The sequence below is a fragment of the Thermothelomyces heterothallicus genome, assembly GCF_042370625.1.
Source record: "Thermothelomyces heterothallicus CBS 202.75 unplaced genomic scaffold P884_scaffold_18, whole genome shotgun sequence".
NCBI lineage: Eukaryota > Fungi > Ascomycota > Sordariomycetes > Sordariales > Chaetomiaceae > Thermothelomyces > Thermothelomyces heterothallicus.
In genome coordinates, this window is record NW_027192579.1 from 293,922 (window position 1) to 321,048 (window position 27,127).

Consider the following 27,127-nt stretch of genomic DNA (forward strand, 5'->3'; position numbering starts at 1 on the left):
ATAATAAACAAAATTTTCGAGAGTTTCTACTCGTCCAGCAATTCGGAAGCCTTATCTGGAGGGGCAGACGAGACACAGGTACTCGACACCAATAAGCTGAGCCTGCAGCATTGCAGATTTGACGCCCCGGAGCCCGCGTAAACTGCAAATCCATGGCATAGTTGAGGTGCAGAATAAGGGTTCAGAAGTGCTCTCGTACCGTGAAGCCGGAAACAAACGATACGGGCTCATTCAAGGCTGGGAACGAGGCCGTGTGAACCCGGGTAGGCGGTCTCACGAACCGGCCTCGAGGTCTCCTGGTCGCCACCGCCAACAGGTAGTGGCATATAATTTGGCTAAGGCACCTTTACTAGCTAGTCTTACCAGGCAGGTATTCATGATACTAGTACGTTGCCTTATGCAAGGAGTCCGTCTGTTGCGCCCTGGCACTTCCTTGAGGTAACAGCAGTTGAGAGATTCGCCCGTTATTCGCCGCCATCACGTCCTCGCCCAGGCTTCGATCTTGCCGATATCCAATGCTGCAGCATATGAAGTGTCTAGATAGCCAACCAGCAAGGAGATATCAAGCGGGAACCAGAAGAACACTCGGCACCGGCACGAGGCGTCTAGCCAGTGTGACCGAGACGGGCAGGTTCAGGCACAGCGTCAATTTCCCGCTCGTGTTGCGCCAGAAAAGGTACGGCCTGATAGGGCGGCAACCAGGGAAGCTGACTGGGGGCAGATCACGGTCGGCGGCATCGAGCCGAGCAGCTAGAACGGGGTAGGATCTCCTAACACGGCGCAAAGGCACCTTGATACATACGATTTCGGGGTCTTATCACTGACGAACGTCGAAGATAGGTGACGTGATTAAGAAGGTTGGTGATCAACCCAAAAAGATTGACGTCTGCTACAGCCACCCCGTAGTGTAGGGGCGCGGCGGGTTGGATGGAACACAACACCATGAGCGCCTGCTCTAGCACTTTGTGTATATACGTACAGGTACCTACTTTTGTACTAGCAGTACCGCCCCGTGCCCGCAGTGTAGGGGCACCAACCCCGCCGAGCTTTAACCTCCTTGTGGCCGCTCCCGTCTCGGGAGGATTTCAGCAATCCCTCCAGCTTCGAGACGTTTACAAGGCTCGGCATCGGCGGTTCATCGGCGCTTTGAGCACTCTACTGGGTGCCGCTCGGCCAAGTAAATCTCTGACGGAACAGCTTCTTTACGGGGACTACCTGTGACGCTGTACTCGCTCACGAGAGGATCGGATGAACACCCGGATGGGGGCCCTGAGTGGGCCGTGCGCTTCCATCTCATCGTCTCTCACATCACTTAGTGCACAATGCATCTCTGGGCAGGCTATGATTCGCTATCCTGAGTTCACCCGAGAATGAGATAGCCGCGGTCTGCGGGTTCGGGTGGACCGCGCTCTGCCATCGCCCAGGGGGTTTCCTGTAGAAGGGGTTCCCGAAACCAAGGTGCCAATAATCCCGTGGAGCGCTAAGAAGAAAGGAAAGGAAAGGAAAGGAGAAGAAAGTGAAGATTTATAATAGCTTCTATTTCACTCGATGGTTAGCAACGTGATAGACAGTGCTAGGTAACTATAGCACCATTCTCAGGCCAGGTTCTCCCATCTATAGCCGATGTGAGACCGGGTTCATGATTCTACAGCTACCTTATGTGTTTGAACCACAATCCAACGCAATCCTAACAGACTAAAGACCCTTGAAGTGGGTCTTCCATGTGTCAAAAAAAAAAAAAAAGGGGGGGGGGGGGGAAGTGCGCTGTTTAGGATCAGAGCTGGGCAAGCTTCCATCTTCTCTTCTGCAACTAGATAACCGGACCCAACAACCTGGGACTTTGAGGTGTCACCTCGCTGGGCACTGCTACAAAGGCAATGCTACCCGTTAGCAGTCTCTCACAAGCTGTGGTGCGGCTAAATAGAGGTTACCAAACTCCGAAGTATGACAGATTGGTGGGTACAGGATTGATGGAACCACGCGTGGTCGTTCCCTGACCGTCTGCCATCGGAGTACATGTGCTTGGAACATGTTAATATCATTTTCCAGGGTCGAGGCGTCTGTGTAAAGTGTTTGGAACGGGAAAAAAGGAACAGGATTACAGGATTGGTGTAGGGAGCAGAATATGTGGAATGGATGGATGGATGCAGAAATCAACGATCTTCGTATAACTGCTATGGAGTTGGATGATGGAGGAAGAAGGAAGAGGCTGACAAAGGCCACCCTGCAGGGAAGATATGGGTGGCTGCAACCCTGGTGGGGCCGGGAATCCTAGCGGGGCCCGGTCCACCACAGAATAGGAACGGAAGAAGCCTCGCACTGCTGGAGATCATCTATGGCTTCCTTCACTCCTCAGCTTTCGTTTTCTGCAGTAGCACCGCATGAGGATGCTGTAGGTCAGTGTCGGGAATTGCTCCCCGCCCGACGGGTGGCAACCCGAATGCCGCTCCTGGAGATCGTCTCTACAAATGCGGGAGAGAAGTAGGTCATGAATTTTTGCCGAAAATAACGGACACATTGCGAGTTTATCATTGTCAAAAAAGATCCCGCTGTCTGTTTATCAGCGCTGACCACTGCTGTGTACCTCGAGCAGGGTGTCTGATTCTCGGACGCAGCCAAGATAGGCTGGATAGACTCACGTGTTTGAGGACTCTCATCCCAAAATATAAGTAATGCACCCAGCAAGGATCAGTGTATGTATTGCATTGGCAATAATTGGTTTGTTCCCGATTGGTGATATCGATATGTTTGACTGGTCTTCCCAAGCTCCTCCGGTATCTTTGGTCACTGATTTAGTGTGCTGTACGTCCGTACAGTGGATTGTTGACAATGTTCTTGGCCCCGTGACTGGGCCAATTGGGTCGCGGAACGGCGACCCTGAATTTCCAAATATGGATGCTCCCGGATGGCTCCACCGGACCGTAACCGGGCGTTGAAGCATCCATAAACGTTACCAGCTAGATCGGATTAGCAGCTGGTCTCATCAGCCCGGGGCTTTTTCGCTAGCATCTATCAATGAAGGGCGTACAGTAATCTTGCTACTCTGACTTACAAAAAAACCAGTGTTATCTGTCGCGAAAATTAGGCGACGGAAGCCATGGAAGCAAGAGCTCAAGATGGCGAAAACAAACGTGATGTCGTAAGTCTCGAGGGAAGCTGTATAAGAAATCCCTTGACCGCTAACCTATGAGTAGTCTGCAAAGGGTGGAGGGCCTGGGAATACCAATTGACAACGATATGCATCCGACGGCAATTCTGGGCTGAAGATCGCTGCGTTTCTTCGTATTTGGGATTCTAAATGGCATCATTGCTTGTCTTAAATCTTCCAATTAACGATGTGTGGGTGAGACATGAAGCCTCGTGGGAGCGGGGCGGCCTGGGTCTACGCTGTGCATAGCACGAGTTTCTTTCTGTTAACGAGGTGAACTGCCGTTCATGCTGCTCGGAAATAACAGAGTGTTTTTTGCCCTGGTTACACGGCCGTGACTCGGACTCGAAGGCTGAAGAATTAAACAACAGATACTTACTGATTTGGTCATTTGCAGTGACTCGAACCCTCTCAATTTTGTGAATGGTAGATACAGACGCAAAGCAGACCTCAAATCAAGCTTTCCGTGACTCAGTCGATCATGCTACTGTTAGCTTGACCCTACACTTATACAAGGCTAGTTAGGTCCCACTCCAAGATTGGTTGTCCGGAAATTTTTAGGCATGAAATCACCATGAACCACCTAAAGCTTTTGAAAAACGCACCGGCATGAATTGGTTAGTACCTAAACTCGGCAAGATGGCATAAGCCGCCGCCAGCATCTGGGGGTTGGTGATCCCGCTCGGGAAGGCGTTGGTGGCTTATGCAATTGCCCCATACAGTTGCACACCATGAGCAGAAGCTGAGTATTTAACCGAATTGGGAAAGATCTCTCCCAGCATAGCAGATCAAGCAAAGACGACCCCTTTGCTCAGCCTAGATTCGTTCCTCCTGCCGGGCTTTTTAATTTCTTTGCGAAACACAGAATGGGTTCTCGAGAGGAGGGTGTCGAAACACGTCAGAGAGGCAGGGAAGATGCATGTGACACGACTGCAATTTGCGTGCGGCTGCCCGGTTACTCGCATTGGTCGGCGCTTTTTTCTGTCCACCATGACCCGTCCCTGTCTCGCCTTCTCAGCGACCACGGTTGCTCCAGCCCCTTACATCAACACCAAGACATCCCCTTGGTGGCTGAACCGGAAGGCGGTCCGGCTGCCGAATAGCGCGTCTGAAGATCAGGTGCGATATTTCGCCGAGCATGCTTCCTAGAAAATGAGAACAGACCCGATTACGGCGCCTTGTTGGAAGAGGTCGTGAGACCTCAAGCATGCGGTGAGTTCTTGCGCAAGCATTGACTACTGGCCTATGGATGGAAACAGGCTGCTAATTGTGGATTAACCAGAACCTTTCCCGAAATTGCCGCTCACGAGCTTACCTAGGACCTGAAGCAGGACAACTGAGCACCCGGGCATTCGCCGGCGCTTTACCTGACCGAGGAACGACCGCTGTGCTACGGCGATACCACAGGGCAATGAACCCTGGAAAACCCTTTCAAATGCGTCGACCCTAATTCACCAACTTGAAGAGAGCCTGCCTCCTTTTCAGGACGACGCTGACTCTCCTGCATGCCACCTGTGCAGTCAGGCCATTCATCACCAGTGCAAACATCTTAACAGCGGTTGTTTCGTATTGCATTACTACAGTGGTACGGTCATGCAACTAAGGGCTTCACCAAGACTTTGTTTACACTCCTCACGCTTTACTCTGGGCCACCACACCCACCTAGAGCTGCACTGCTGGATCTCAACACCCAAAACCCCTCCTTCTGCCTGTGACCCTCCGCCTCTGACATATGTGGTATGTGGATTCAGCCCACCCAATAAATATCTCATCCAAATGGGCCTTGGAGTAAGGGTCCAGTCACAGTCATCGAGGTTACTGCGATCAATACCTGTAACAAGGTCACAGGAGAAGCTGACTTTCCCACTGCTGAACTCTGCCAGTCTGTTCTTGGTGTGCTCCACCCACTCGTCCTACAACTGCGGGATACACCGTGGCATGTCACAGTGGTTCAATGTGGATTGGCAAAGTTGCTGTCAGACACCCACAACATTCTCTGACTCTTAATCTGATATGGAGCGTCTCGAGACGGGCTATGACTGCAGGCTGTCTGACTAGCGATCAACTATAAGAGAAGCCACGTTATTTCTGTTGCGTTTCCATGACTCTCGAAAACCCCCTCCCACCGAACCAGATGTGAAGTAACCAAGAATCAAGCCTCACTATGCTCACTCTCTAGTCTGTATCAATTTTTTGAGGTCGTCATGAAGGACAGGGGGGAAGCATCATCAGGAATGACGTAGGACGCTGCATGAACATGGTGCAGGTACTGCGGCGCTTCGGAATATTGAGGCTCTTAGGTGTCTTCACAAGGTATTTCGATTTCTTTTTCAGGTTACAAGCCCGAGTTCAACATTACGTCCGCCAGAGGCAAGCTAACTGTTGGGGTGCTTCGCTGATGCGGTAGCTTAGGTACTCGGTGTTCGAAGCTAGCCATGCCATTGCATTTGAACCGTGATAGCCCGGAGTCTCAGGGACCTTCAGTTCTATAGCCGATCAGGAGATACTTCTCCGAAATTTTGCATCCTTGCTCAGTTTACTGAGCCATTTCTTTTCTTCAAATATCGACTCATCCGGCTGAGGCTGGCTGCTCCCTGAACCACGCAAACCAAGATTCGCAAACAATATTCCTCGAGGAAATGTAAGGGACCGATGTCGAAGGTCTAATGATGGACCATTGCGGAGCATGTCATGGTGCAAGGGCGATGGAAAGGGCGACAAAAAGCGGCCTCAAGAGGATTTTGTAACAGTTGCGCAAGAGGTGGAATGTGGATACATAGTTGAAAAGTAGGAATGAGCTGGGCATATGACCGTCGACATGCCCGGGGAACACTCGAGTCCGCCTCAACCGCCCAGTCTCGCCCGACCGGGTGAGGTGGACTGGAGACGGGCACTTGAACGCAACTTCAAAGAGGGCATGGTAAGAACAAAGAGATGAGAGAGGATCAGTGTGCTAGAGTGAGGTCGAATGAGATCACGGCCTGTCTGGTTGGGGACTGAAGTGGTCTGGCCTTGATGAGGATTTGGAGCGAGAACAAAATGGTCCTCGGAAACCTTGACGGGCTCGCGGTGATCATTGGGAAGTGTTTGCAGAACCTTACTCAGCAAATTGGGATAAGCGGATGTAATGCCAGATGTGCAATTCCTGTTTAGGCAAATGCTTAAAGCCGTGAATGGGTAAATGATAAAGGAAGATAATGTCGCAGATACGCATGTACTGTAAACAAAGCAGTTTACGTAGGGGTCTCGACAACCAAATTTGGCAGGCAGAAGGATCGAGACTTGTTTGGCAAGGGTTAGGGCTGCTAATTGCTTCTCTAATCAACCGCCGCACGGGCCATGCTGCAGGTAAGGCAGCTGACGGAAGCCTAGGATCGGTCATTACCTTGACAATCGTCGCACCTGCAGGTAGCATTTCAAAAGAGAAAAGGGAAAGAAAGACCATGCGGTACGGAGGGAACTGCAAGTAGACCGCTTCTCCCCGATCTTGGAGTTTTCCTTTCATCGTCACTCAGGCAAGACAAAATGAAGCCCGCCATTGCCATTCCCGCAACGCTCCTGCTCGTCTACCGGGCCTACTCCAAGAAATCGCTGACGCCGGGCGGTCTCTTGGCCGCGACCTTGACGGCGATTGCGCACGCCATTCATCCCTGGAACCTGCCCTTTGCCCTTCTCGTCGTGTTCTTCCTAGCCGGGACGCGGGCCACCCATGTATGCCTCTCACATCCGAGGAACGCATGATCTCTGCCATTCTTCCGGTGCTGACGCCCCGTGTTCAGGTTAAAGAGAACGTCAAGGCCAATCTCACGCTGAAATCAGGCGGCACATCTGGCGGTGAGGGCCCTCGGACCCACGTCCAGGTGTTTGCCAACTCGCTCAGCGCGTCCATCTTTTCCCTACTGCACGCCTACCAGCTGCGGTCTCGCCAACGGGCGCTGCTCAACTCGCCCAGCGACGATGCCGGTAGCCTCTGCTTCGCCTGGGGCGGCGACCTGCTGGTGATTGGCATCATCGCCAACTACGCCTGCGTCGCAGCCGACACGCTCAGCTCCGAACTGGGTATCCTGGCCAAGGGCGAGCCACGGCTGATCACCAGCCCGACGCTGCGAAAGGTGCCCCGAGGCACCAACGGCGGCGTAACCCTAACGGGGCTTGCTGCCGGGCTGCTCGGCAGCGTCATCATCGTCACGACGGCGATGCTCTTCCTGCCCTTCTGCACCGACGAGACCGCGGGCAGGCTGGGCGGCGGGGCGCCGTGGTCGAACGAACAGCGGCGGACGCTGATCCTGGGGCTCACGCTCTGGGGTCTTTTGGGCAGCATTGTCGACAGCATCCTCGGTGGACTTTTCCAGAGCAGCGTCAAGGATGTCCGCAGCGGCAAGATTGTGGAGGGGGAGGGCGGTGTGCGGGTGCTCGTGTCTGCCGGCGCGGGCCCCCGTGGCTCGGAACGCGAACACGACGCGACGACTGATGTCAAGGCGGCCCTGCTGCATCGCTCGGGGGCGTCTGCTGTCGAGGACACCGATCCGACCTCGGGGTCAGCCGCCGGGACCACGCCCCGGCCAGACAGGTACGACGCGCGCAACAAGCACCGCAGGCCGAGTTTTGGGAACGACAAGCCGTCCAGAGTAGTCGAGAATGGCTGGGATCTGTTGGACAACAACGATGTCAACTTCTTGATGGCCTTTGGCATGAGCGTTGGCGCCATGGCGGTGGCTTCTTGGTACTGGCAGGTGCCGCTCCGGTCGGTTTTCCCGGGAGCCTAAGGCCTGTCCTTCCTTCCGGTCTGGTTTCGCTGGGTTCTTGGAACGGTTTGCATCTTGCGTTCGCGAGCAGAAGAAGCAGAAGGGCCCCGGGCCATCGCATGTGCATGTGCAGTACATAAGAACACATTCCCCTGAGCAATCCCTCCCTAGCATCTCTTATGCGACCTCCGTACTCATTTATTCGGCCTTGCCTCGGCTAGGGGCTCTTGACATGAGAAGAACGCTTTTTGATGTGCTTAAAACGATAAGAATGCGTCGCTGCATGTAGGGACTGATTGAGCCATTTCACCTATAATACGTATGTGCATACATACCTTTTCCAGAAGGGTATTACGGCAGCGCCGGGCGTTACACACTAGTACCCGCGCGGTTTCATCGATTCTCTCGGCCATGCTTGATGCGCTATATCCCGGGGTTATCTCATTGCTTTATCTTTAACCTTTTTTCCCTCTTGTTTCTCGTTATTTTTTTCCCTTTTTTCATTTAATGGTCGTTTCCTGTCTTAAGAGAATGTGGGGTGCACACGTCGAAGACCATGATATGATAGCCAGCATTCAATTGGAGCCATTGGTGGTGGCCAACACTCCGAGCCAAGCCACTCATTTCTCTCTCTGCTCTTGCGAGGTTGATTTTCTTGGTCTGACCCGAGGTCCCCCGGGGAGGTGAAGGCCGAGTGGGGCGCCGCCAATGTAGAGGTGGGGCAGGGCCGGTGCTGGTTGCCACATCTTGCCTGTACGCAGTAATCGGGTGCAGGCCATAGCCCCTCCAAGAAGCGGGATACTGTGCACGCCCGCTGCCGTCTCTCGCTCGACTATCCCCGTCCTTCCAACGGGAGTGGACACCTGCTTTGACCTTGACAAGCTGGTTTTCTCCAGCGACTCCACACGCACAACCTGGAAGGGGCTCCATCTTGGAACCCATTTTAAAACGAGGAGAGTGGAGGCTAAGCCTGCGGGTTCCCCGACAGCCATGGCCCCGGCCCACGAGGACGAGGAGCTGTCCATCTCGCTGTCCCCATCGCAGATCCGGCGACGTAGGCGGCCAGGCGAGGGACAGGACCAGAGCACCGACAACAGCCACCACCGGCACCACCAGACGACGACCCCGCGCTCCTCCATCGACGCTGCCGTCATGGCCTCCGGATCCGCACCCACCACCGCCCAAAATGCCCCGCTCCGCGACAAGACGCGCACCGAGCAGCGCATCGGCGCCTACAACATCGTCAAGACGCTCGGAGAGGGCAGCTTCGGCAAGGTCAAGCTGGCCGTCCATCGCGGCACCGGCCAGCAGGTCGCCCTCAAGATCATCTCGCGCAAGAACCTCATCAGCCGCGACATGCAGGGCCGCGTCGAGCGCGAGATTGAGTACCTCCAGCTGCTACGCCATCCTCACATCATCAAACTGTGAGCCGCTCATTTTCTTCTTTTTTTTTTTTTATTTTTTTTATTTATTTTTGCCGGTTTCTCTTGATCTCCCAACTCCCCCTTTTCCCCGGCAGCTCAAACCCAAGTCATTTCCGTCCCCAGCTGACCATTCTTGTCTTCTTCCGCATCTCCCAGTTACACCGTCATCAAGACCCCGACCGAGATCATCATGGTCCTTGAGTACGCCGGCGGCGAGCTCTTCGACTACATCGTCGCCCACGGCAAGATGCAGGAGAGTGAGGCCCGACGTTTCTTCCAGCAGATGCTCTGCGCCGTCGAGTACTGCCACCGCCACAAGATTGTCCATCGCGATCTCAAGCCCGAGAACCTCCTCCTCGACGACAACCTCAACGTTAAGATTGCCGACTTTGGCCTAAGTAACATCATGACGGACGGTAACTTCCTCAAAACGAGCTGCGGCTCGCCCAATTACGCAGCCCCCGAGGTTATCGGCGGAAAGCTGTACGCAGGACCCGAGGTGGACGTCTGGAGCTGCGGCGTCATCCTCTACGTCCTGCTCGTCGGCCGTCTCCCCTTCGATCACGAGCACATTCCCACCCTGTTTGCCAAGATTGCCCGGGGCAGCTACATGGTGCCGACCTGGATGAGCCCGGGCGCAGCGAACCTCATCAAGAAGATGCTCGTTGTCAACCCGGTCCAGCGCGCCACCATCGAGGACATCCGCCAGGACCCCTGGTTCCTCAAGGACCTGCCCGCCTATCTTCAACCGCCCGTCGAAGAGTTCCTTAACACAGGTGTCGACCCAAACAAGGCCATCAAGGTGAGCGACATTGCACCTCACGCGCCGCCACAAGAGCAGGAAAAGCTGCACAACGAGGTGACCGAGAAGATCAGCAAGACCATGGGCTACGGCAAGCGAGACGTGGAAGAGGCTCTCGAAGCCGACGAGCCGTCCGCCATCAAGGACGCCTACATGATCGTGCGCGAGAACAAGATCATGGAGAGCACCCAACTCGCCGGCCTCGCCACGGACGATGCCACACCGAGCCCGCACCCGGACCCAGCCATGTCGTCCACCCGCTCCGTAGCTTCCACCAGCACGGGAACGTCATCAGCCAGACTCCCCTACGTGAGCAAGGTGGGCATCCTTCCGACCAGCTTGCCCGTCTATCACAAGGTCTTCATGGATCGCGAAAGAGCGCGGGCCGAGGGTATCGACATACCCGAGGCACCGATTGCCGCGCCAGACCCCAGCTCTCATACGCGGAGCCCGGCCGAGCAGGAGGAAACCCTGCGTCGACTGAAGCCTCATTCGCGCAGTTTTGTCCCCCTCGATGACCCGAGCCGTCCCCGAGGGCTTACCCCCGTCAACCCGCCCAAGAAGAACAAGCCCATCCGGTGGCAGTTTGGCATCCGCTCTAGGAACGCGCCCTGGGAAGCCCTTCTGTGTATCTACAAGGCGCTGCACAAGCTCGGAGCCGCATGGATAGTGGATGAAGACTACGACTTGTCCCGCCAGGACGAGGAGAACGGCGACTACAGCGGCAGCCGTCACTCCCGCAAGCAAAGCTCCTCGTCGGGCGTGGACCCGCGCGAGTTGTACAAGCTTCCAGCTGACCCGTGGCACATCAAGATCCGCTGGGAAACAAACAGTACGCCCACCCGAACTCCGCTCGATACGCTCATTCTCAGGCTAAGCTAACCTCGTCCTCTCTTTCAGACCTCCAAAAGCATTCGGCTGCATCCGGGCTCGGCGAGACCAGCGCGAATCCGCAGGTCACCCGCGAAGGGGAAGACTTTGACATAGTCGCCATGCGTATGGAGATCCAGATCTACGAAATGGAGCCCGGCGTTTTCCTCGTCGACTTCAAGGTTGACGGGTACGAAACGCCCGAGGGAAAGCTCTTCGAGGACAAGGAAGTCGCGAGCCCCTTCCCGTTCCTCGACATGGCCGCCAGGCTTATCATGCAGCTGGCCGATGCGGATTAGAAACCCCGTCAGGCAATGGCAAAGGCATTGGCACTGGCACAGGCACAGGTACAGGCACAGGTACGGGCAGAGGCACAGGAGCAGGCGCAGCCGCTTGATCAGCAGGTACAGCCTATAATAGATGGCCCGATCGCCTCGACTGAGGCTCCCTGGCACGACCAGCGTGGCTTCGACGACAGCGACGGTCTCGAGACCAAGGGCCATCCAACGCCTACCGAGAGCGAGGATGGGGAAGACCTTGAGTCATCGGAGACACCAAGGCGCGCGGCTTTCTGATCGCTGTGCTGCGGCCTGTCGCCGGTGATTTATTGGGGTTCCCTCGCCACTCGCCACTCACCGCCGGACGTTGGAGTCGCGGTGGTAGGCAAATGGCTTCGCGGGTAGGGCACCAGGCGCAGTGAGAGAGCATCGAGAAGGGGCAATGGTTGGTCTCCAGCCAGCCGATTGCGTCTTGCTGTCGGTGGCTGCGCCCCCAGCTCCAGGTATACTCGCGACTTTCGCTGGGTGGTGAACAAATCAATCAACCACCTGCGGTGCCCTTGCTGCGGTCACGCTGGCCAATGCACTACCTGGGCTCCGCCAGCAAAGGCCGTTTACGAAGTGGGCGGCGACCCATGGCTCGCCGGCCATTACTGCGTGAAACGGCGACGGCTTTCTCGATCTTCCCATTTCTTCCCCCCGGACTCCTCCACATCCGGGTTTCTTCTGGTACTTGGACGCTTGGCAAGGAGTCAAGCAAGGGATCAGCGTAGTATTTCCCTTCTACGAGCGTGATAGAGGTGAATGAATAGAAGAACATCAGCCCAAAGATTTGCCTAGTAAGCCGCGTAGCTCCAAGCGGGACCAAATATGCCCACGCTCCCCCGCCAGGTGACTGACTACAAGAGACAATGGTGATGATTGCTACTACTTTCGCATCATATGCCTGTTTACTACACGTTTTTGCACGGGAAATCCCATTAGCCATCCTTCAAGCCTGCAGTGCCGTCTCTTCCCTCGCGGCATGCGATCCCTTCTTCCAGCTCTGCGTGGGATCCGCCTTCTCCTCGAGCGCCTTGACCTCGCCGACCTTGCCCCAGCCGCCACCGCCCGGCGTGCACACAATGATGCGGTCGCCAGCCGCCATGAGCGCGCTGTTCTTGGCTCCGAGGTTGATGAACCGCTCTTCGTACTCATCCTCCTCCTCCTCCTCCTGCCCCCCTTTGTCGCCTTGCACAGCCCCATTACCGTTGCCGGGTCCTTGACCTTCCCTCTGCAGCTTCCTCAGGCTGCTCTCCCAGCTCGACTTCTTCACCTTCCTCACCCACAGGTTCAGGCCGCACTGGCCCGGCTCGCCGCCGGCCATGCCGTACGGCCGGTAGACCCGCCGCTCGCTGAGGATGGAGACCTGCAGCGGGATGCGGAACTCAATGTCCCTCACGACGCCGTCGCCGCCGCGGTGTTGGCCCTTGCCGCCGGAGCCCCTGCGGATGGAGAACTCGCGCAGCAGGACGGGGTAGCGACGCTCAAAGATCTCGGCGTCGGTGATGCGCGTGTTGGTCATGTGCACGTGGACGCCGTCGGTGCCCTCCCAGGTCGGGCCGGCGCCGCTGCCGCCCGCGATGGTCTCGTAGTAGCCGAAGCCGCGGACCTCGGCCTGGCCCGTGACGTTGCCGCCGAAGCCAAAGGTCAGGTTGTTGCAGTCGCCCTGGCTGGCGGCGCAGGCCTCGAAGGCGCGGAAGATGACGTCGGTGACGCGCTGCGACGTCAGCACGTTGCCGCCGACCACGGCCGCGTTGTCCGACGGCGAGAGGAGCGACTTGGGCGGGATCTTGACCGTGATGGGCTTGAGGCAGCCCTGGTTGAGCGGTATGTCCTCCGAGATCATGCACCGCAGCGCGTAGATGATGGCCGAGTACGAGATGGCCTCGGGAGCGTTGATGTTGGCGTACACCTCCGGCCCGGTGCCGGCAAAGTCGAAGACGGCCTCGCCCTTATCTGGGTCGATGGTGATCCGGAGCCGGATCGGGCTGCCGTCGTCCATGAAATCCTCGGCCCAGAGGTCCTTGCCCCGGAAGCGCTCGTGGACGGTCCGCAGGAGGTTGCGGACCTGGAGCTCGGCGTTGTTCTGGATCGCGAGCATGTAGATCTGGACCGTGTCCTCGCCGTACTCGGCGATGAGCGCCTCGATCAGGGAGATGCCCTTCTGGTTGGCCGACACCTGGGCGCGGAGGTCGTTGATGTTGTCCGCGAGGCAGCGCGTGCCGCTGCAGCCGGGGTGCTTGGCCGGTTCCTTGTAGAACAGCTCGATCACACGCTCCTCGTTGAACCTGCCCTCGCTGACCAGCTTCTCGCTCTTGATGGCGGCGCCTTCCTGGTGCAGTTCGCGAGAGTGAGGAGGCATGCTGCCGGCCGTGATGCCCCCGATGTCTGCGTGGTGAGCCCTCGAAGCCGCGTAGAAGAGGATCTTGTCCCCGGCCTCGTTGAATGCAGGCATGATGAGAGTGACGTCCGGGAGGTGGGTGCCGCCGTAGGAAGGGTGGTTCGAGATGATGACGTCTCCCTTCTTGAGCTTGCCTTTCCAGATGTCGGCCTGCCGCCGGACGCAGGTCGACATGGAACCCAGGTGGACGGGCAGGTGAGGGGCGTTGGCCACCAGCCCCCCGTTCTCGTCGAAGATGGCGCACGAGAAATCTAGGCGCTCCTTGACGTTGGTGCTGACGCTGGTCTTCTGCAGGGCGCGCCCCATCTGCTCGGCAATGGCCATGAAGCGGTGCCCAAAGATGCTGAGCATGATGGGATCCACCTCGCGTTCTTCGGACGCCTTGGAGTGCCGGTCCTTCTCACTCTCGGGAATGTCGATGACGACGTGCGTCTCGAGCACGAGAGCCGTGGTGTTGGGGGTGACCACAATGGTCTGGGTGCCGTCAGCCAGCATGGCGGGCCCCTTGACGACCTCGCCTACCGAGAGATCCCCGAGCTTGTAGACCGGGGTCTTCACTCGGCCGCCCTCGAAGTAGACGTCGGCCTCGGAGTGCTTCTTGTCTGCCGGCACGTCTTTCCGCGTGACGGTCTTGAGCTGCTCGTCGACGCTCTTCTCGTTGTAGCGGAAGCTTTTGCCGATGCCGCGAACCCGGACGTCGTCGACGATGATGTCTCTGTCGTCGAGGGTGAAACCGAACTCGTAGCGGTGGTGCTCGACAAACGCGGTGCCGAAGTCCCATTCCCGCTCGCCAGTGGGCTTGACGATCATGAGCGCAGATTCGGTGCCGCGGTACCTCATGTTGAGGTACTCCTCAAAGGCGATCTCGCTGTCCTCAAAGCCCTGTTCCCGCAGCGCTTGGCGGGACTTCTCCTTGAGACCTTCCATTTTCCGCTTCAGCTGGTCTACCACGTCCCCCTCGTCGGACCAGACGGCCGATTCTGGTTCTTGCCTCTCGTCAACGACGTCGGCCAGGGCCATGCCGTAGGCCGAGAGGACCGAAGAGTACCGATGGATGAGAATCTGCTTGATGCCGAGGGACTCGGCGATGGCGACGGCGTGCTGGCCACCTGCGCCGCCGAAGGTGGCCAGGCGGTGCTTGGACGTGTCGTGGCCCTTGGCCTCGGTGATGCTCCTGATGGGCCGTGTCATGGCCTCGTTCGCGACGGTCAAGAAGCCGTAGGCGACCTCGTCCACCCCCATCTTCCGGCCGGTTTCTCGGTAGATCTGGTCAGCCAGCTCTTGCAGCACCTTCCTGCTGGCTTCGGGATCCAGCCCCTCGTCCTCGTTCTTCCCGAAGATCTTGGGGAAGAACTCCGGCAGCAGCCTCCCCAGGAACAGGTTGGCGTCCGTGACCGTGGCAGGGCCCCCCTTGCGGTAGCATGCCGGGCCGGGATGGGCGCCGGCCGACTCGGGCCCGACCACGAAGAGGCCATTCTTGAAGAAGAGCATGGAGCCGCCGCCGGCAGCGACGGTGTTGATGTCCAGCTGTGGCGACTGGATGGTGACCCCGGCCGTGGTGGTCTCGAACGTGTGGTCATAGCGGCCCTCGCCGTACCGCGAGACGTCTGTGCTCGTGCCGCCCATGTCGAACCCGATGACCGGGATCCTGGTGTTCTCGTCGTACGAGGTGATGGCGTATCCCACGACGCCGCCGGCGGGGCCGGACAGGATGGCACGCAACCCGGTGAACCTGTCGACGTCCACCAGGCCGCCGTCGCTCTGCATGAACTCGCAGCGGGCGCCCTTGCCGCCCTTGCCGTGCTCCACCACGCTCTTGGTGCCCAAGCCGCCCTCGAAGCCCTGCTGGAAGCCCGAGATGTACCTCTTGATGGCCGGCGTGAGGTACGCGTCCGCGCACACCGAGGTCGCGCGCGGGACCAGCTTGATCATAGGCATGAGCTCGTGGCTAAGCGAGATGTGCCGGAAGCCGATCTCGCGGGCGACCTCGCCGACGAGCGCCTCGTGGTCCGGGAAGGTGTAGGCATGCATCAGGCACACTGCCACGCTGCGGATGCCGCTGTCGAAGACGGCCTGCAGCTGCTCCCTCACCGCAGCCCGGTCGGGCCTCCTCAGCACGCGCACCGCCTCCCCAGACAGACCCATGACCAGGTCGGCGCTCGCAGCCTCGGGGGTGCCCACCCTGACGTCCACCTTGGTCACGGTGCGCTCGGGATCCTCGGCATAGTCCTCCAGCGTGACGCGCTCGTCGACCTCGACGACGGTCGAGTAGAGCACCTCGGGCTTGCGGATGGCCAGGTCGAAGATCTTGGGCCGCGACTGGTTCCCGATGACGAGGCAGTCGCCGAAGCCTTTGGTCACGACCAGGGCGATCTTCTCGCCCTTGCGCTCGAGCAGCGCGTTGGTGGCGACCGTGGTGCCCATGCGGATGGAGTCGATGCGGCTCGTATCGAGGGGGCTGCCGCGCGGTATCTCCTCGCCCAGAAAGTGTGACATGATGCGGCGGATACCCTCGAGCGGCGCGTCGCTATAGTTGGCCGGGTCTTCCGAGAGCAACTTGATGATGACGTCCTGGCCGTTGTAGTTGCCCACGCAGTCGGTGAAGGTGCCGCCGCGGTCGATGGCGATGCGGATCCCCCGCTGCTTGGGCGGGGTCGTCGAGGCATTCGTCATGGTGGAGCGTGGTTTCTCTCTCTCTCTCTCTCTCTTTCTTTCTTTTTTTTTAGGGGGGGAGGGGTCTAAAGAGTTCAAGAGAGACGGAGAGAGCGAGAGGGATTGGGGTGAGCACGTCGTATCCCCTAGCTGGCCAAGTCCCCTGAGCTTCTTTCGAACGCAGCAAGCATCAGATCGGGATGGGATGCAAAGCGCCTGGCTATGAAACGGTGCGACTCGAATCAATCTCAAGGAAGCTCGGAATAGCTAATAGTAGTTAGGTAGGAGAGATGAATTCCCCTCCCCAAAAAAAGGAAGAAAGTGATAAACAAAAGAAAAATAAAGTATTCAACGGGCAGTCACCCCAGAATCGAATTCGTTCTCGCCACTATCCGGGACCTCCTCGTGAGAGTCGGGTTTGTTCTTTGGCTTTTACCGGAAAAAAAAAACAAAAAAAACGGAGCAAATGTCCGGTGCAGTGTACTGCGTAGACTATGTGGAATCTGTAGAATCTCCGTTAAGTGCCTCAATGTGTGCCTCGGTGGTGCCTGGGTGTGCCTGAGAGAGAGAAGTGGAAAGGCCGGGCATGTTGTCATGAGCAGAAAGGGCAACCCTCCGGCAGCGGCGGCCGACTGCCCCGCACTCGGCTTACAAACCGCCGATCCACTCGTGCCAGAGGCACCCTCGGCACTGTCATAGAATAGTTGCAATTTCCGTCATGCTGAGAGAGGAGATTCAACATTACACATCTCCAAAAGTGAATACAAGGTCCTGTTCAGGTTCTCCGGGGTATTCTCGAGCTTCCTGAGACGACCAGCCTGGATTATCTACGTACCTGTGAAGTTGGGGAATGAACTAGAGCATTTGTTTCACCACACCCCACACCTCTCTCTGGTCGGTCGTTCTGATCTTTTAAAGTAGCTTTCTCTTAGTTATAGTACATGGGGTCGGCTTGGGGCTAACCCCCCTGATGCCGCCCACCGCTCGCCAGGAACGGCAAAATGTAAACACAACCTAACAAGATTAAACCATCCCCATGGCGGTACGCTACTCGCACTATGCAACCTCTACGCTGTGATATTATCACATCCATGAACGGTCAAGCACGACGGGCTTTCGAAAGGACTCGCTGGGGGCCGCCCATCTAAGCAGCGAAGAGATCCAACACACCAGTCCAGGACCCCTTTGCCCTCTCCTCCCAGTAGCCGTCCTTCCCGCCCTTCAGCCGCCACACCTCCTCGCCGTCCTGAGTCGTCTCCGCCTTGACGAACCACCTCGGCCGGTACTCCTCCCCGCGCTCCTCCATGGCCCTCCTCCTCTGCCGCTGCGCCTCCTCCAGCTTGACCTTCCACTCCTCCGCCTCGTCCAGCTGGCCCTGCTCCGCCAGCCGCTGGTCCGGCCGCAGCCGGCAGTCCGTCGGCGGCAGCTTCCCCTTCTCGATCGACGTGATCTCGTTCAGGCTCGCCGCGAACGTCGTCAGCCCGTACGTGTTGGCCGCGTTCTCCACCAGGCTCCCGACCTTCCACACCTCCTGCCCGGCAGCCTTGAGCGATCCGGTCCACGTGCCGCTCATGCTCACCCCGGTCTGCTCGCCGTCCGGTCCGAGGAGCTCGACGTGCACCTCCTCTCCGCGCCCGCCGAACACGCCCTTGGAGCGGAACTCGACCGCCGCCTTGGCGCCCGTGCTGTCGTTGCACACGTACATCGTCCCCACCGGCTCGACGTACTTCTCGCCCATGACGACGTTCCGCAGGAACACCGTCGCCACGTTCCAGCTGTAGTACTCCTCGCTGCCGTCCGGCAGGCGCAGCGTCACCCGCACGCGCCCGTCGGTGGTCAGCTCCGCGCTCTTGCCCCAGAACTTCTGCGTCGGCGCCGGCGACTGCGCGAGCGACCACTGCGCCGCGTCGGCCTGCATGGCCAGCCGCACCGGCCGGTGCGACACCTTCTCGACCAGCAGCCGGAACCCGCCGGGCACCTCGCTCTCGGTCCGGACCAGCTCGAACGTCTCGCCCAGGAGCGGGTTGAAGGGCTTGCGGATCGCCCGCTCCTTGGCCCGCCCGTTGCTGAATTGGGAGATGGCAAACGCCGCCACGCGGAGGAGCCGCTGGTGCGCCTGGCTCTGCCGGGCCGCCTCGTCCAGGAGCTGCGCGTACTCGAGCTGCTCTGCTATCCGCTGCAGGAGCGAGATGGGCTCGTTGGCCGACACGGGCATCGAGATCGTGCTGAGGTCTTTTCCCACGTTCTTGCGGACGAAGGCGATCAGGCTGGGTGGGGCGACCTTGGCCGGCGGGATGGTCTTGCGTCGGGCCACCATCTCGGTAATGGGAAGCGGCGAGAGCGCTTTCGGCTTCGTCGGGAAGAGGCTGCCGACCCCGTCCCCGGTGGGCGGTGCCTCGTCCTCGTCCATCGACGAGGCCGAGGAGGACTCGTGGATCGATACCTCCTCGGCGTCGGAAGCCGTCGTCTCCTCCTCGCTCTGGTGGTTGATCAGCATGACTTGGTTCTGCGACTTGTCTAGGTCGCCGGCCTCGGCGTCAAAAAACTCTTCGACAGTCGACGTCGAGGACTCAATGCTCCTCCTCGGAGGCTCGGCGGCTTCTTGCAACGGCATCCGCCTCCGCTTGCTGGCGCTGAGAAGGGTCGAAAACTCAACGACCACCGAGTCTAGGTCCTTAAGCAACGCCGCGCAGTTCTCGTACGTGTCCCGCTCCTGACCCTCCTGCAGCGCTCCGTAGGATTTGGGCCCGTTCGGAACCGGTGCGCCAGCCGCGGGCGTTGTTGGGACCGCTAGCGAAGCGCCCGTGGCAGCCTGGAAGGATTGCGGCGTCATCGGAGACGAGGGGGCGCTCGCTTTGCGCTTCCAAAACGACCGCTTGTCAAGCTGGCCGGCGGAGTAGCCATCAGAATCCTCGGGCACCGTCGAGGTATTGGGAGGGAGGTATGCTCCGTGATTGCTAGGTGGCCGCTTTTCTGCCGCTAGGTCCTTGACCAGGCGCCTGAGCGCATCTCTGGTTCCCACTATCCGGCTGACCAGAGACTCGACGTGTTGCCAATCCCTATCCTCCTCCTCTTGCTGCGCATTTCGAGCAGTCGGCGCGGGCTGCGACGCAGCGTCACCCTGCGGCCCGGGGGCTACCGTCTCGTTCGCCGAATTTTCCAAGCCCCTAGCAATCTTGCTCGCCCGCTCCAGCGACCGGGCCCATTCGGTGAACTCCTTCGCATTCGACGCCCTCAGGTGCCAGATCTCGGCCCCGGAATCGATGGTGATCTCGCGCCGTCTCTCGTCCGCGGCAATGGCCGCTAAACTTAACGGTATCGCACCCCTGAGGGCCGACGAGTTGCGGTGATGGTAGTACGAGAGCGTGCACGTCGTGTAATCGAGGGAAAAGAAGCGCCTGGCGTAACCCTGGCCCTTCTTGCGCCTCCTCTTGAGCAAGACGCCAACGTGATAGGGGCTCGAACCCCCTCCGTCGCTCTTGCCAGCTGACAATGTCGACATTGCACGCCCGCGTCCCGGAGCATGGCTGTGCAGGCTATCGACCGAGTCAGAAGGTACGGCGCCCAGGTGCGGGCTGTTAGATCTCCCCAGGCTGGACCTGCTAGTGCTAGCAGCCGGGCCAGCCTGGAGGTTGGGGAGATGACGCGCCGTCTGTGGGGGGGCGCCCGTCGGATAGGTCAGAAGGACAAATGTCGCCGTCTTGGACGTCTGTTTTGAAAATGTGTTGTCGAAGACTAGACCAAACATACCACCTTCAGTGACATCGTACGTCCCAACCGAGACCTTGTCTGCTTCGCATTTCCCGTGCCATTTTATGGGTATGAAGCCCTTCTTGGCGAGCTGGTCTTGTGCGGTGCTGACATCTTTCTTGGCGAAAAGACCAGCTTTCGAGTCGGCGGTGCCGCCCGTGTGCTGCTCGAGGCCGCCGACTTCGTCGGGATGGGAGGAGAGGCTCGTAGCTCCAGTTCCGGGGTGTTTAACGATCGCAAAGTTTCTGGTCGATGCGAGGTCAGCGTGCCCGCCTGGAAGATGATTCGGGGCGTTGGTAGTGGAAAGGGCCCCGGGGAGGGAGTTTGGGGGGTGCGCACATTGATTTCTTGTGCGGCTGCACGCTCCATGATATTGTGTGACCGGCGTCGACCTTGACCCATCGAACAATGTACGCCTGGAACGAGGGGGCACGGGCGGCCCGAGTTAGCAATTGCTACGGCACGGGGACGGGCAAGCCTAGGGCTAGAAAGAGCCATGGCCAACGAGGCGGTCGGGTCCATCCCGCATGGTTGAAGGATCTCGACGCGGCGGCGAGCTAGGGAACGCACCTTGCTATGGATCTCGAGCTGCTCGATGCCAGCCATGCTGGCGTACTTTTGAGCTTTGGAATTCGGCGCGCCGAATAGAATGCTCTGCTCGCTGTGTGGTGTATCGCGCGCCTCAAGCACTTCATCGACGGCGTGACGGTTGTATTCTGGTGCGGGTGCCCAGGAACCTTTCGGTATATGTGGCAAGATGAGACGAACCGTGCAGGCGCGGTCAGAGAAAATGCGCCGCCTGTCTGTTCATATGGTGTTCAACAGCGAGTCGGCAATGCCGGGCTCGCGTCAGTGGGGCCCCCCCAACCTCTCAACCGGCAATCCTGTTCTTTTTAAAGGCCTAGCTTCCGAGCTTTCCCCTTTTCGAGACAGCTCCCTACACAGACAGTAGTGTAATCAGGGTTCTGGCACGGGCGCACGTTGTCAGCCCTACAGGATTCGCCCCATGAATTTCCAAGCATTTGTCAGAAGTGAATGGGTTATGGCAAAGGATGTCTTCTTGTCGACCCCGACAAGAAGACATCCTATGTAATGATTATGGTAATGAGGGGGGATAAATAAGAGGGAGGCACTTTTTCGTCTTGTTCCAACAGCAGTTTACTCCCTAGTCCGAGGTATCCTCCTCCGCTCTAGGCAACAGGGTCTGCTTACTTGTATGTACAGTACAGTACGGACCAATCTATGTACGAATTATATATTTGCTTTGCACGCTTCGTACAGCGATCAGTAATCCTTCGGCAAGTCAGCCTGCTCAAACGCCTAGGCTGGGCATTCCGAGGGTGAGCGGTCAGCAAGAGGCGTTGCAGCTCCCGGGGCGCGCTAAGAGTGGTTGTTGCTATTGCTCTGTCGCATTGGGCTTCTTCATGAGTATTGTACAGTTCGATTTGTCTAGAAACCTCTCCTGCCATGCCTCAAATCCTCACGCCCGCCTCCCTGGTTTAGCCATAGCATAACCTCACGACAAGCTAACCATTTTATTATTAATCACTTGCGCCCCCACCTCCAAACAACAACAAAAGTGATGCTCCGCGATGTTGATCAACGGCCCCTAGCCCCCCCAGCTTGCTGCATCTTCAGCATCTCGCTCTGATATCGCAGCTTAAAGCCGTTACAGAGCGCTCGCATGTCCGGATATTGGCTCTTCATCAGCTCGTACGCGTGCGGGACCACCCGGACCATCCAAGCAACAACTTTTGAGTTGCGTGACGCCTTGAAGCAGAGGAAGAAATATCCCGGATGCTTCGTGTCGAGGCAAAACGCGTAAGTGGACCGATTCGGGTTGGCATCGATATAGGTGGTCAACCATTTCTCTGCAAAGAAACGTTAGACCTAGCTTCAAGCCAGTGCTTGGGGGGGGGTTGTGGAACGCTTACCAAGATCCGCACGAGATCCCTTCTGGAACTTCTCATGCTGCATGAGCTCATCCACCTTCTTGGCCATCGCCTTGACGTGGTCCACAATCAGCTCGTCCAGATCCGTGTACGTGTACTTGCTACCGACCCGGAGGACCTTGCCAACGGAGAACTCGTTCTCCTTCTGCAGCTCCAGCACGTCAATATGCTGATAGACACCATCGGCGACCTTCCACGTAATCGCAAGGTGGTCGTTGCCCTTGGAGGACGGGCGAATAACCACTTCGCCAGGTGGCAAGCCGCCCAGGTACTCCTCTGCCTGTGTACTGTTGAAGGGCTTGAACAGAGGGTGCTTGATGACCCTCTGCGTGCGGCCAGTGACCTTGTCTTTCTCCCGCAACTCCTCTCGGTCTTCCTCTTCCTGCTTGTAATCCCACTGGCCCCGGCCATAGTCGTAGTGCCTTCGGTACGGGCGCCGCAGCTCTTCCTCTCTCATGGAAAGCTTGCAAACGAAATCTTTCCTGTTGATATCTATGATCTTGGCCTGCGCGGTCTGCCCGACTTGGAGCATGTCCTTGATCGAGTGCCGGTAGGACACCTCGTGAGCCTCGACTCGCCCCTCAATGCCGCAGTCCAGCTTGACGATGGCAAAGTCATCTTTGACAACGCGGACATTGACAGGTACGATCATCCCCTCGCAAAGCGAGTCACGCGTTTCACCCGTGAACATAGTGAAGATCTGATCCGTACTGAGAATGGCGAAGTTCTTTCGGAGTTCCTCAAACGGACCCATCAGCTCCGCCCGAATCGCCTCCAGGGTCGCTCGCTTGCGCTGCTGATATTCGCGCTCCAGTTGCTCCGCGTACTCCTCAAGGATGAGCTCGTTAACCTTTTCTTGTTCCTCTTCCTTGAAGAGCTTGCGGACGATGGCGCCGGGCCCGTTCTCGTCCGTCTCAGCCTTGACGTCCTCCTCATCCAAACCCAGAGCATCCGCCGCAACCTTGCGGGCCAGGTCGTAGTCCTCCGGGTGGATACGCGTGTTGTCGAGCGGGTCCGAGTCGGGATTGGTGCTGTCGTGCTCGATATACAGGAAGCTGGCGCAATTGTTCCAGACCCGAGGACCGAGAACCGGAATCTTGTGCCGTTCAGGGTCACCAACCAATTCATCGCGCGAGGTGACAACACCGCCGTTCGCATTGATGCCCTTAATAAGAAGTTGCGCTTTACGCGGGCCGAGGCCGGCAACATAAGGTAGGAGATTGGCTGTGTAGGGGTCCCCCATGGCCTCGTTGATGTCCACACCACAAAGGTTGACGATGTCCACCATGGCTGTCTCAAGATGCTTGTACAGCTTATCTTGAGGGAGATACTGCTGGTATGGGTGGATCAGCAACGACGTGACGTCCTTGCCCAGTGCTGCGTATTCCTTCATTGGGTTCTGCATATACCGGGCAAGCGCGATGCAATAGCGCGTGAGTGGACTCAGCGTCGGGTGTTCGGTAGCGGCGCGGGGGCTGTCCTTGTACAAGCGCGCCACCTCGTCATTGACGATGACAACCTCGAGAAGATCGCTGCGGTACTCGTTGGTTTCCGGATCGTCGTACTCGGGTCCCATGAGGCCCTTCTCACTAATGATACCCTCCACGTCTTTGACCAGTCGGTGGCTATCCGCCGAGAATCCGGAGATGCCAATGACATCGGGATTTCTTCGCCGTACCAGCTCGGCGAAGAGCTCTCTTTGGCTCTCATCCCTCGCCAGATTGGCGAACTTCCCGTGCTCGAGGACCCTGCCATCCTCCTCGACCCATGTCCATGAGATGGGGTCGCGGTTGGGATCGCCCATTCCATTCGACATCGTGAGCACACGTGGTGTGGTACCGAGGACCATGCCCTTGGGCTTCAGAGGCGCCTGGTCGAGCCGCTTGAAGTACTCTTCCCGGCAAGTCTTCAGCAGCTCGTCCTGACAGGCAGTCCGAAGGGAGTCCTTCACTCCCTTCGCAATGACCTTCTCAAGTTTCGAAAAGGCAATATCCAAGACCTTCTGCCGCTCCGAGTTCCACGCATCAGCCAGGTCACTGAAGTTATCTGACGCAAACTCGTTGTAGAGCTGTCGCCGGAATTCGCGCTCGTTCTCAAGGGTGAGGTGGACCTCCACAAGGCCCTCATCCTCAGCTTTCATCATCTTGAGAAAGATTTCTGGTCGGACCGCCAGGTCCCTGATGGTGTGATTGATGAGATACTTGATCTCGTAGTAAGGATGGGCTTCGTCAATCTTTCGAAGGCCCTTCTCCGTCCGGCGGCAGCTTACGATGCCCATCGAATAGTACTGAATGCGGAAGTGCTTGCGCATCCGTGGGCTGACGAATAGCTCCTCGGCATACATCTGGCGAGCAGCATTTATTACCTGATCAGCAGTGGGGAAATCATCGTCGACCAACTGATCAGCTAGTTCAGTCGGTGGCCTCGGGTCGTCTTCTGATGACTCCTTCTTGCCTTCACGAAGAGCATTTTGGGCAAGCCGATCGGGCGTGATACCGAGCGCCCGAACGAACTTGTACGCTTGTGACCTCCGAATGCGCTCAAAAAGAGCAGTCTTGGCACCGGGTCGCTTCACCTCTTTGGAGACACCGTTGCCCATCGCGGCAATGTCCTTGAGCTGTGCCGAATACTGGAAGTTGAGGTAATCCTGTAGGTCTTGAAGCTCTTCCAGCGTCGCAGCCTGACGTATCATCTCCTCGAGCATGTTGTCTTGGACGCCCACTTCCTTCAGACTCTCGACGGACCTCTCGAGCGCGTTCCTCTTCTCGACCAAAGACCGAAACTTGATGTCGAGTTCTAGGATACGCCACAGATCATCTTGAGTCAATAATTTCTCGGCATCGACAGTGTACTCGGGCGCGTCCGGGTTATCGCGGGCATCCGGGTTCCTGATTTTCTTCGCATGAATGAGGTAGTCTCTCCGGTGTTGGAAGACATAGGGAACTTCGACGCCGTCGATGATGAAGAACTCGAGGACCTTGCCGATTGCTTTGTTGAATGGCCCATGAAGGTCGGCTGGCAGCTGCTTCTTGGGCCACATGAGATTCGTTATCCAACGTGCCTCCTCCTTGAAGTACTCGGCTGACGTCTGCTGCTCCTTGAACGGTTTGCGATCGAGCTGGAACCGCTCGGGCTCGTCGACGACGCGAATCTGGTTGTCCTCGTCGGTGAGAAGCTTCTCCTTGAGCTGAGAGGGCTCAAACACGTCCTTCAGCTCAATTGTCTGCTCCTCTCGCTCCCGATCTTCTTCTTCCTCTTCAAGTTCCAAGGCCCAGGCATAGTCGTCGCCATTGCCGAAGATGGCCTCCATGTCGTCGAGGGCGTCCTTGTCAAGCCCAGTCGTATCGACCGCGAGTCCCTTATCTCTGGGGCGAGCCACCTCCAAGTCCTCCTGGCGCTGGATGCGCTCCTCGTCGTCCTCCGGGTAATCATCCTCGATGAAATCATCGAACTCATCGACGTGTGCGCGGTGGCTGGGACGACCGTAGCCTCGCTCGTCAGCCATGTCCTCCTCGTCGTCTGAGAATATCCCCGCCAGGTCGGGACGCTCATTTCCACGATCTTCATCGCGATGGCCGCGCTTAAGACGCTTGAACTTCGCATTGTAAGTCTCCAGCAGCGGCTGAATGCACGCCGGGACACATACCTGAGTCTGGGTTTTACGTTCCCATTCTGGATTAGCTTCACCAATGAGGTCGAGGTCTTCCTCATCAAGCTGCTCTTCTTCCTCCCGCTCGATCCGACGGCGTTTCTTCTTCTTCCGGCGCTCGCGCTCGGAGTCGTCTGCCTCTTCTTCTTCATCCTCATCAACGATGAAGCCTTCTCGAATCTGCGCGGAGACCAAGTTAGGATAAAGCAGTCAACAAGAAGGGCCCATAAGCAGCCATACTCTGCGAGCTTCTTCCTCATCCTCGTCATCTTCCTCCTCCTCACTGGAATCATCTAGGATATTCTCCCGCTCTCTGGCATGAGTCTCACCGGTCTCCTCGTCGAAGGACTCATCCTCTTCCTCCTCGTTCAACTCGGCCTCCCCGTCAATTAGATCGCGCATTGAAGTGCTCATCTTGTTGCCGCGGTCGTGACGCGTTCGAACCTGCTGTCGCTTGAGAATATGGAATACAAACGTGGTCGGAGTGATGGGTCGGTTGACGATGTGCGGAAGCGCTCGAGTGCAATGACGAAAAAGAAAATGGAACGAAGAGCAAGCCGAACGGAGAGCGGGGAAACTCTGTTCAACGAGTCGATGGTATTAAGAAGAGAGCGGAAGGCTGAATTGTGGTGGAAATTTTGGGGGCATTCGCACGCCGACCAAATCGTCACGGCCATGCGCGTTCAGCCTCGCCCCTTCAGTTGTCGCAGTGCTCGCTGTGTGATCCGTGCTCCCAGTTTGGGTGGCCACTGTGTGATTTGACTAATCTACCACCGATAAACTACCAGGTTGACTTCCTCCTAGATAGGTCTAAGAAATGTCCTTTGAGATATCAACATTTTCGGTAATCGATGCGATGAAAAGATAATAACATCGTAGAGTAATCTAGTTTCTATTGAAATTTCAATTCCGCGATGAAGCACCTCAACCTAAACCTTAACTTGTCGGTCTTCATAAAAACACTTGGAGCCTTAAACAGTACGAAGTACTCTTTCCTCTTTGGGTGTCAATGGCTGCGATGAGGGTTAGGGTGTGTACCTCGAATGACCGAAGCTGCTAAACGAGGAGGCGAGCCTTTGTTCTCTTTCTCGTAAGCAGCTCCGATGTAGCCCGTAATGCCCTCTGAACGATATGAGACGCATCATAAATAAAGCAGTGCACGGGATAAATTGTGATCCATGTTTCCAGCCTGGCGATTCCATGCAAGGGATGGCGCTTGTTGATTCAGTTGGCTTGCGCTGGCGCTGAGCGGCATGCGTGGGGCAGACGCCGAGAAGCATGGGCCAACGGCCGAGGTGCAGTTGCCGCCACCACCAACAACCCGGGAACCCCAAGAACAGCCTCTGGGGACCCCACCTTGACTGACCATCGGCAGCAGCCCAGCCAGAAACCCGACCTCCCAAAAAACCCAAAA

At 57.5% G+C, this 27,127-nt stretch overlaps 5 protein-coding genes across 5 annotated transcripts; 2 read left to right on the forward strand and 3 right to left on the reverse strand.

Moving 5' to 3' along the window:
- Nucleotides 1-6,673: 6,673 nt before the first annotated feature.
- On the forward strand, nt 6,674-7,914 carry P884DRAFT_271137 (integral membrane protein DUF92-domain-containing protein; the record flags this gene model as incomplete). Its single annotated transcript, XM_069442413.1, has 2 exons — nt 6,674-6,859; nt 6,928-7,914. 2 exons carry the CDS (start codon nt 6,674-6,676, stop codon nt 7,912-7,914), a joined length of 1,173 nt encoding a protein of 390 aa, XP_069296005.1.
- A 969-nt stretch (nt 7,915-8,883) lies between these two features.
- On the forward strand, nt 8,884-11,288 carry P884DRAFT_204803 (kinase-like domain-containing protein; the record flags this gene model as incomplete). Its single annotated transcript, XM_069438604.1, has 3 exons — nt 8,884-9,317; nt 9,474-10,951; nt 11,020-11,288. 3 exons carry the CDS (start codon nt 8,884-8,886, stop codon nt 11,286-11,288), a joined length of 2,181 nt encoding a protein of 726 aa, XP_069296006.1.
- Nucleotides 11,289-12,107: 819 nt separating this feature from the next.
- Nucleotides 12,108-16,845, reverse strand: P884DRAFT_261760 (Hydantoinase B/oxoprolinase-domain-containing protein). Its single transcript, XM_069441589.1, has one exon. The coding sequence runs from the start codon at nt 16,381-16,383 to the stop codon at nt 12,259-12,261; it is 4,125 nt and encodes a 1,374-aa protein (XP_069296007.1). The 5' UTR covers nt 16,384-16,845; the 3' UTR covers nt 12,108-12,258.
- Nucleotides 16,846-17,148: 303 nt separating this feature from the next.
- P884DRAFT_261761 (Oxysterol-binding protein-domain-containing protein) lies at nt 17,149-20,918 on the reverse strand. Its single transcript, XM_069441590.1, has 3 exons — nt 20,683-20,918; nt 20,452-20,528; nt 17,149-20,357 (listed from the first exon to the last, which is right to left on the reverse strand). Exons 1-3 carry the CDS (start codon nt 20,716-20,718, stop codon nt 17,507-17,509), a joined length of 2,964 nt encoding a protein of 987 aa, XP_069296008.1. The 5' UTR covers nt 20,719-20,918; the 3' UTR covers nt 17,149-17,506.
- A 793-nt stretch (nt 20,919-21,711) lies between these two features.
- Nucleotides 21,712-26,127, reverse strand: P884DRAFT_204740 (SH2 domain-containing protein; the record flags this gene model as incomplete). Its single annotated transcript, XM_069438598.1, has 4 exons — nt 21,712-21,983; nt 22,047-25,659; nt 25,705-25,893; nt 25,954-26,127. 4 exons carry the CDS (start codon nt 26,125-26,127, stop codon nt 21,712-21,714), a joined length of 4,248 nt encoding a protein of 1,415 aa, XP_069296009.1.
- Between the last annotated feature and the right edge of the window lie 1,000 nt (nt 26,128-27,127).

Excerpts from the sequence above, each read along its gene's own strand:
- P884DRAFT_261760 (XM_069441589.1), bottom strand. The coding sequence starts at position 16,383 with ATGACGAATGCCTCGACGACCCCGCCCAAGCAGCGGGGGATCCGCATC.
- P884DRAFT_261761 (XM_069441590.1), bottom strand. The coding sequence starts at position 20,718 with ATGGCTGGCATCGAGCAGCTCGAGATCCATAGCAAG. Across the intron at positions 20,529-20,682 it reads AGCTCGAGATCCATAGCAAG|GCGTACATTGTTCGATGGGT; the intron begins GTGCGTTCCCTA and ends CCCTCGTTCCAG. Across the intron at positions 20,358-20,451 it reads CAGCCGCACAAGAAATCAAT|AAACTTTGCGATCGTTAAAC; the intron begins GTGCGCACCCCC and ends CGCATCGACCAG.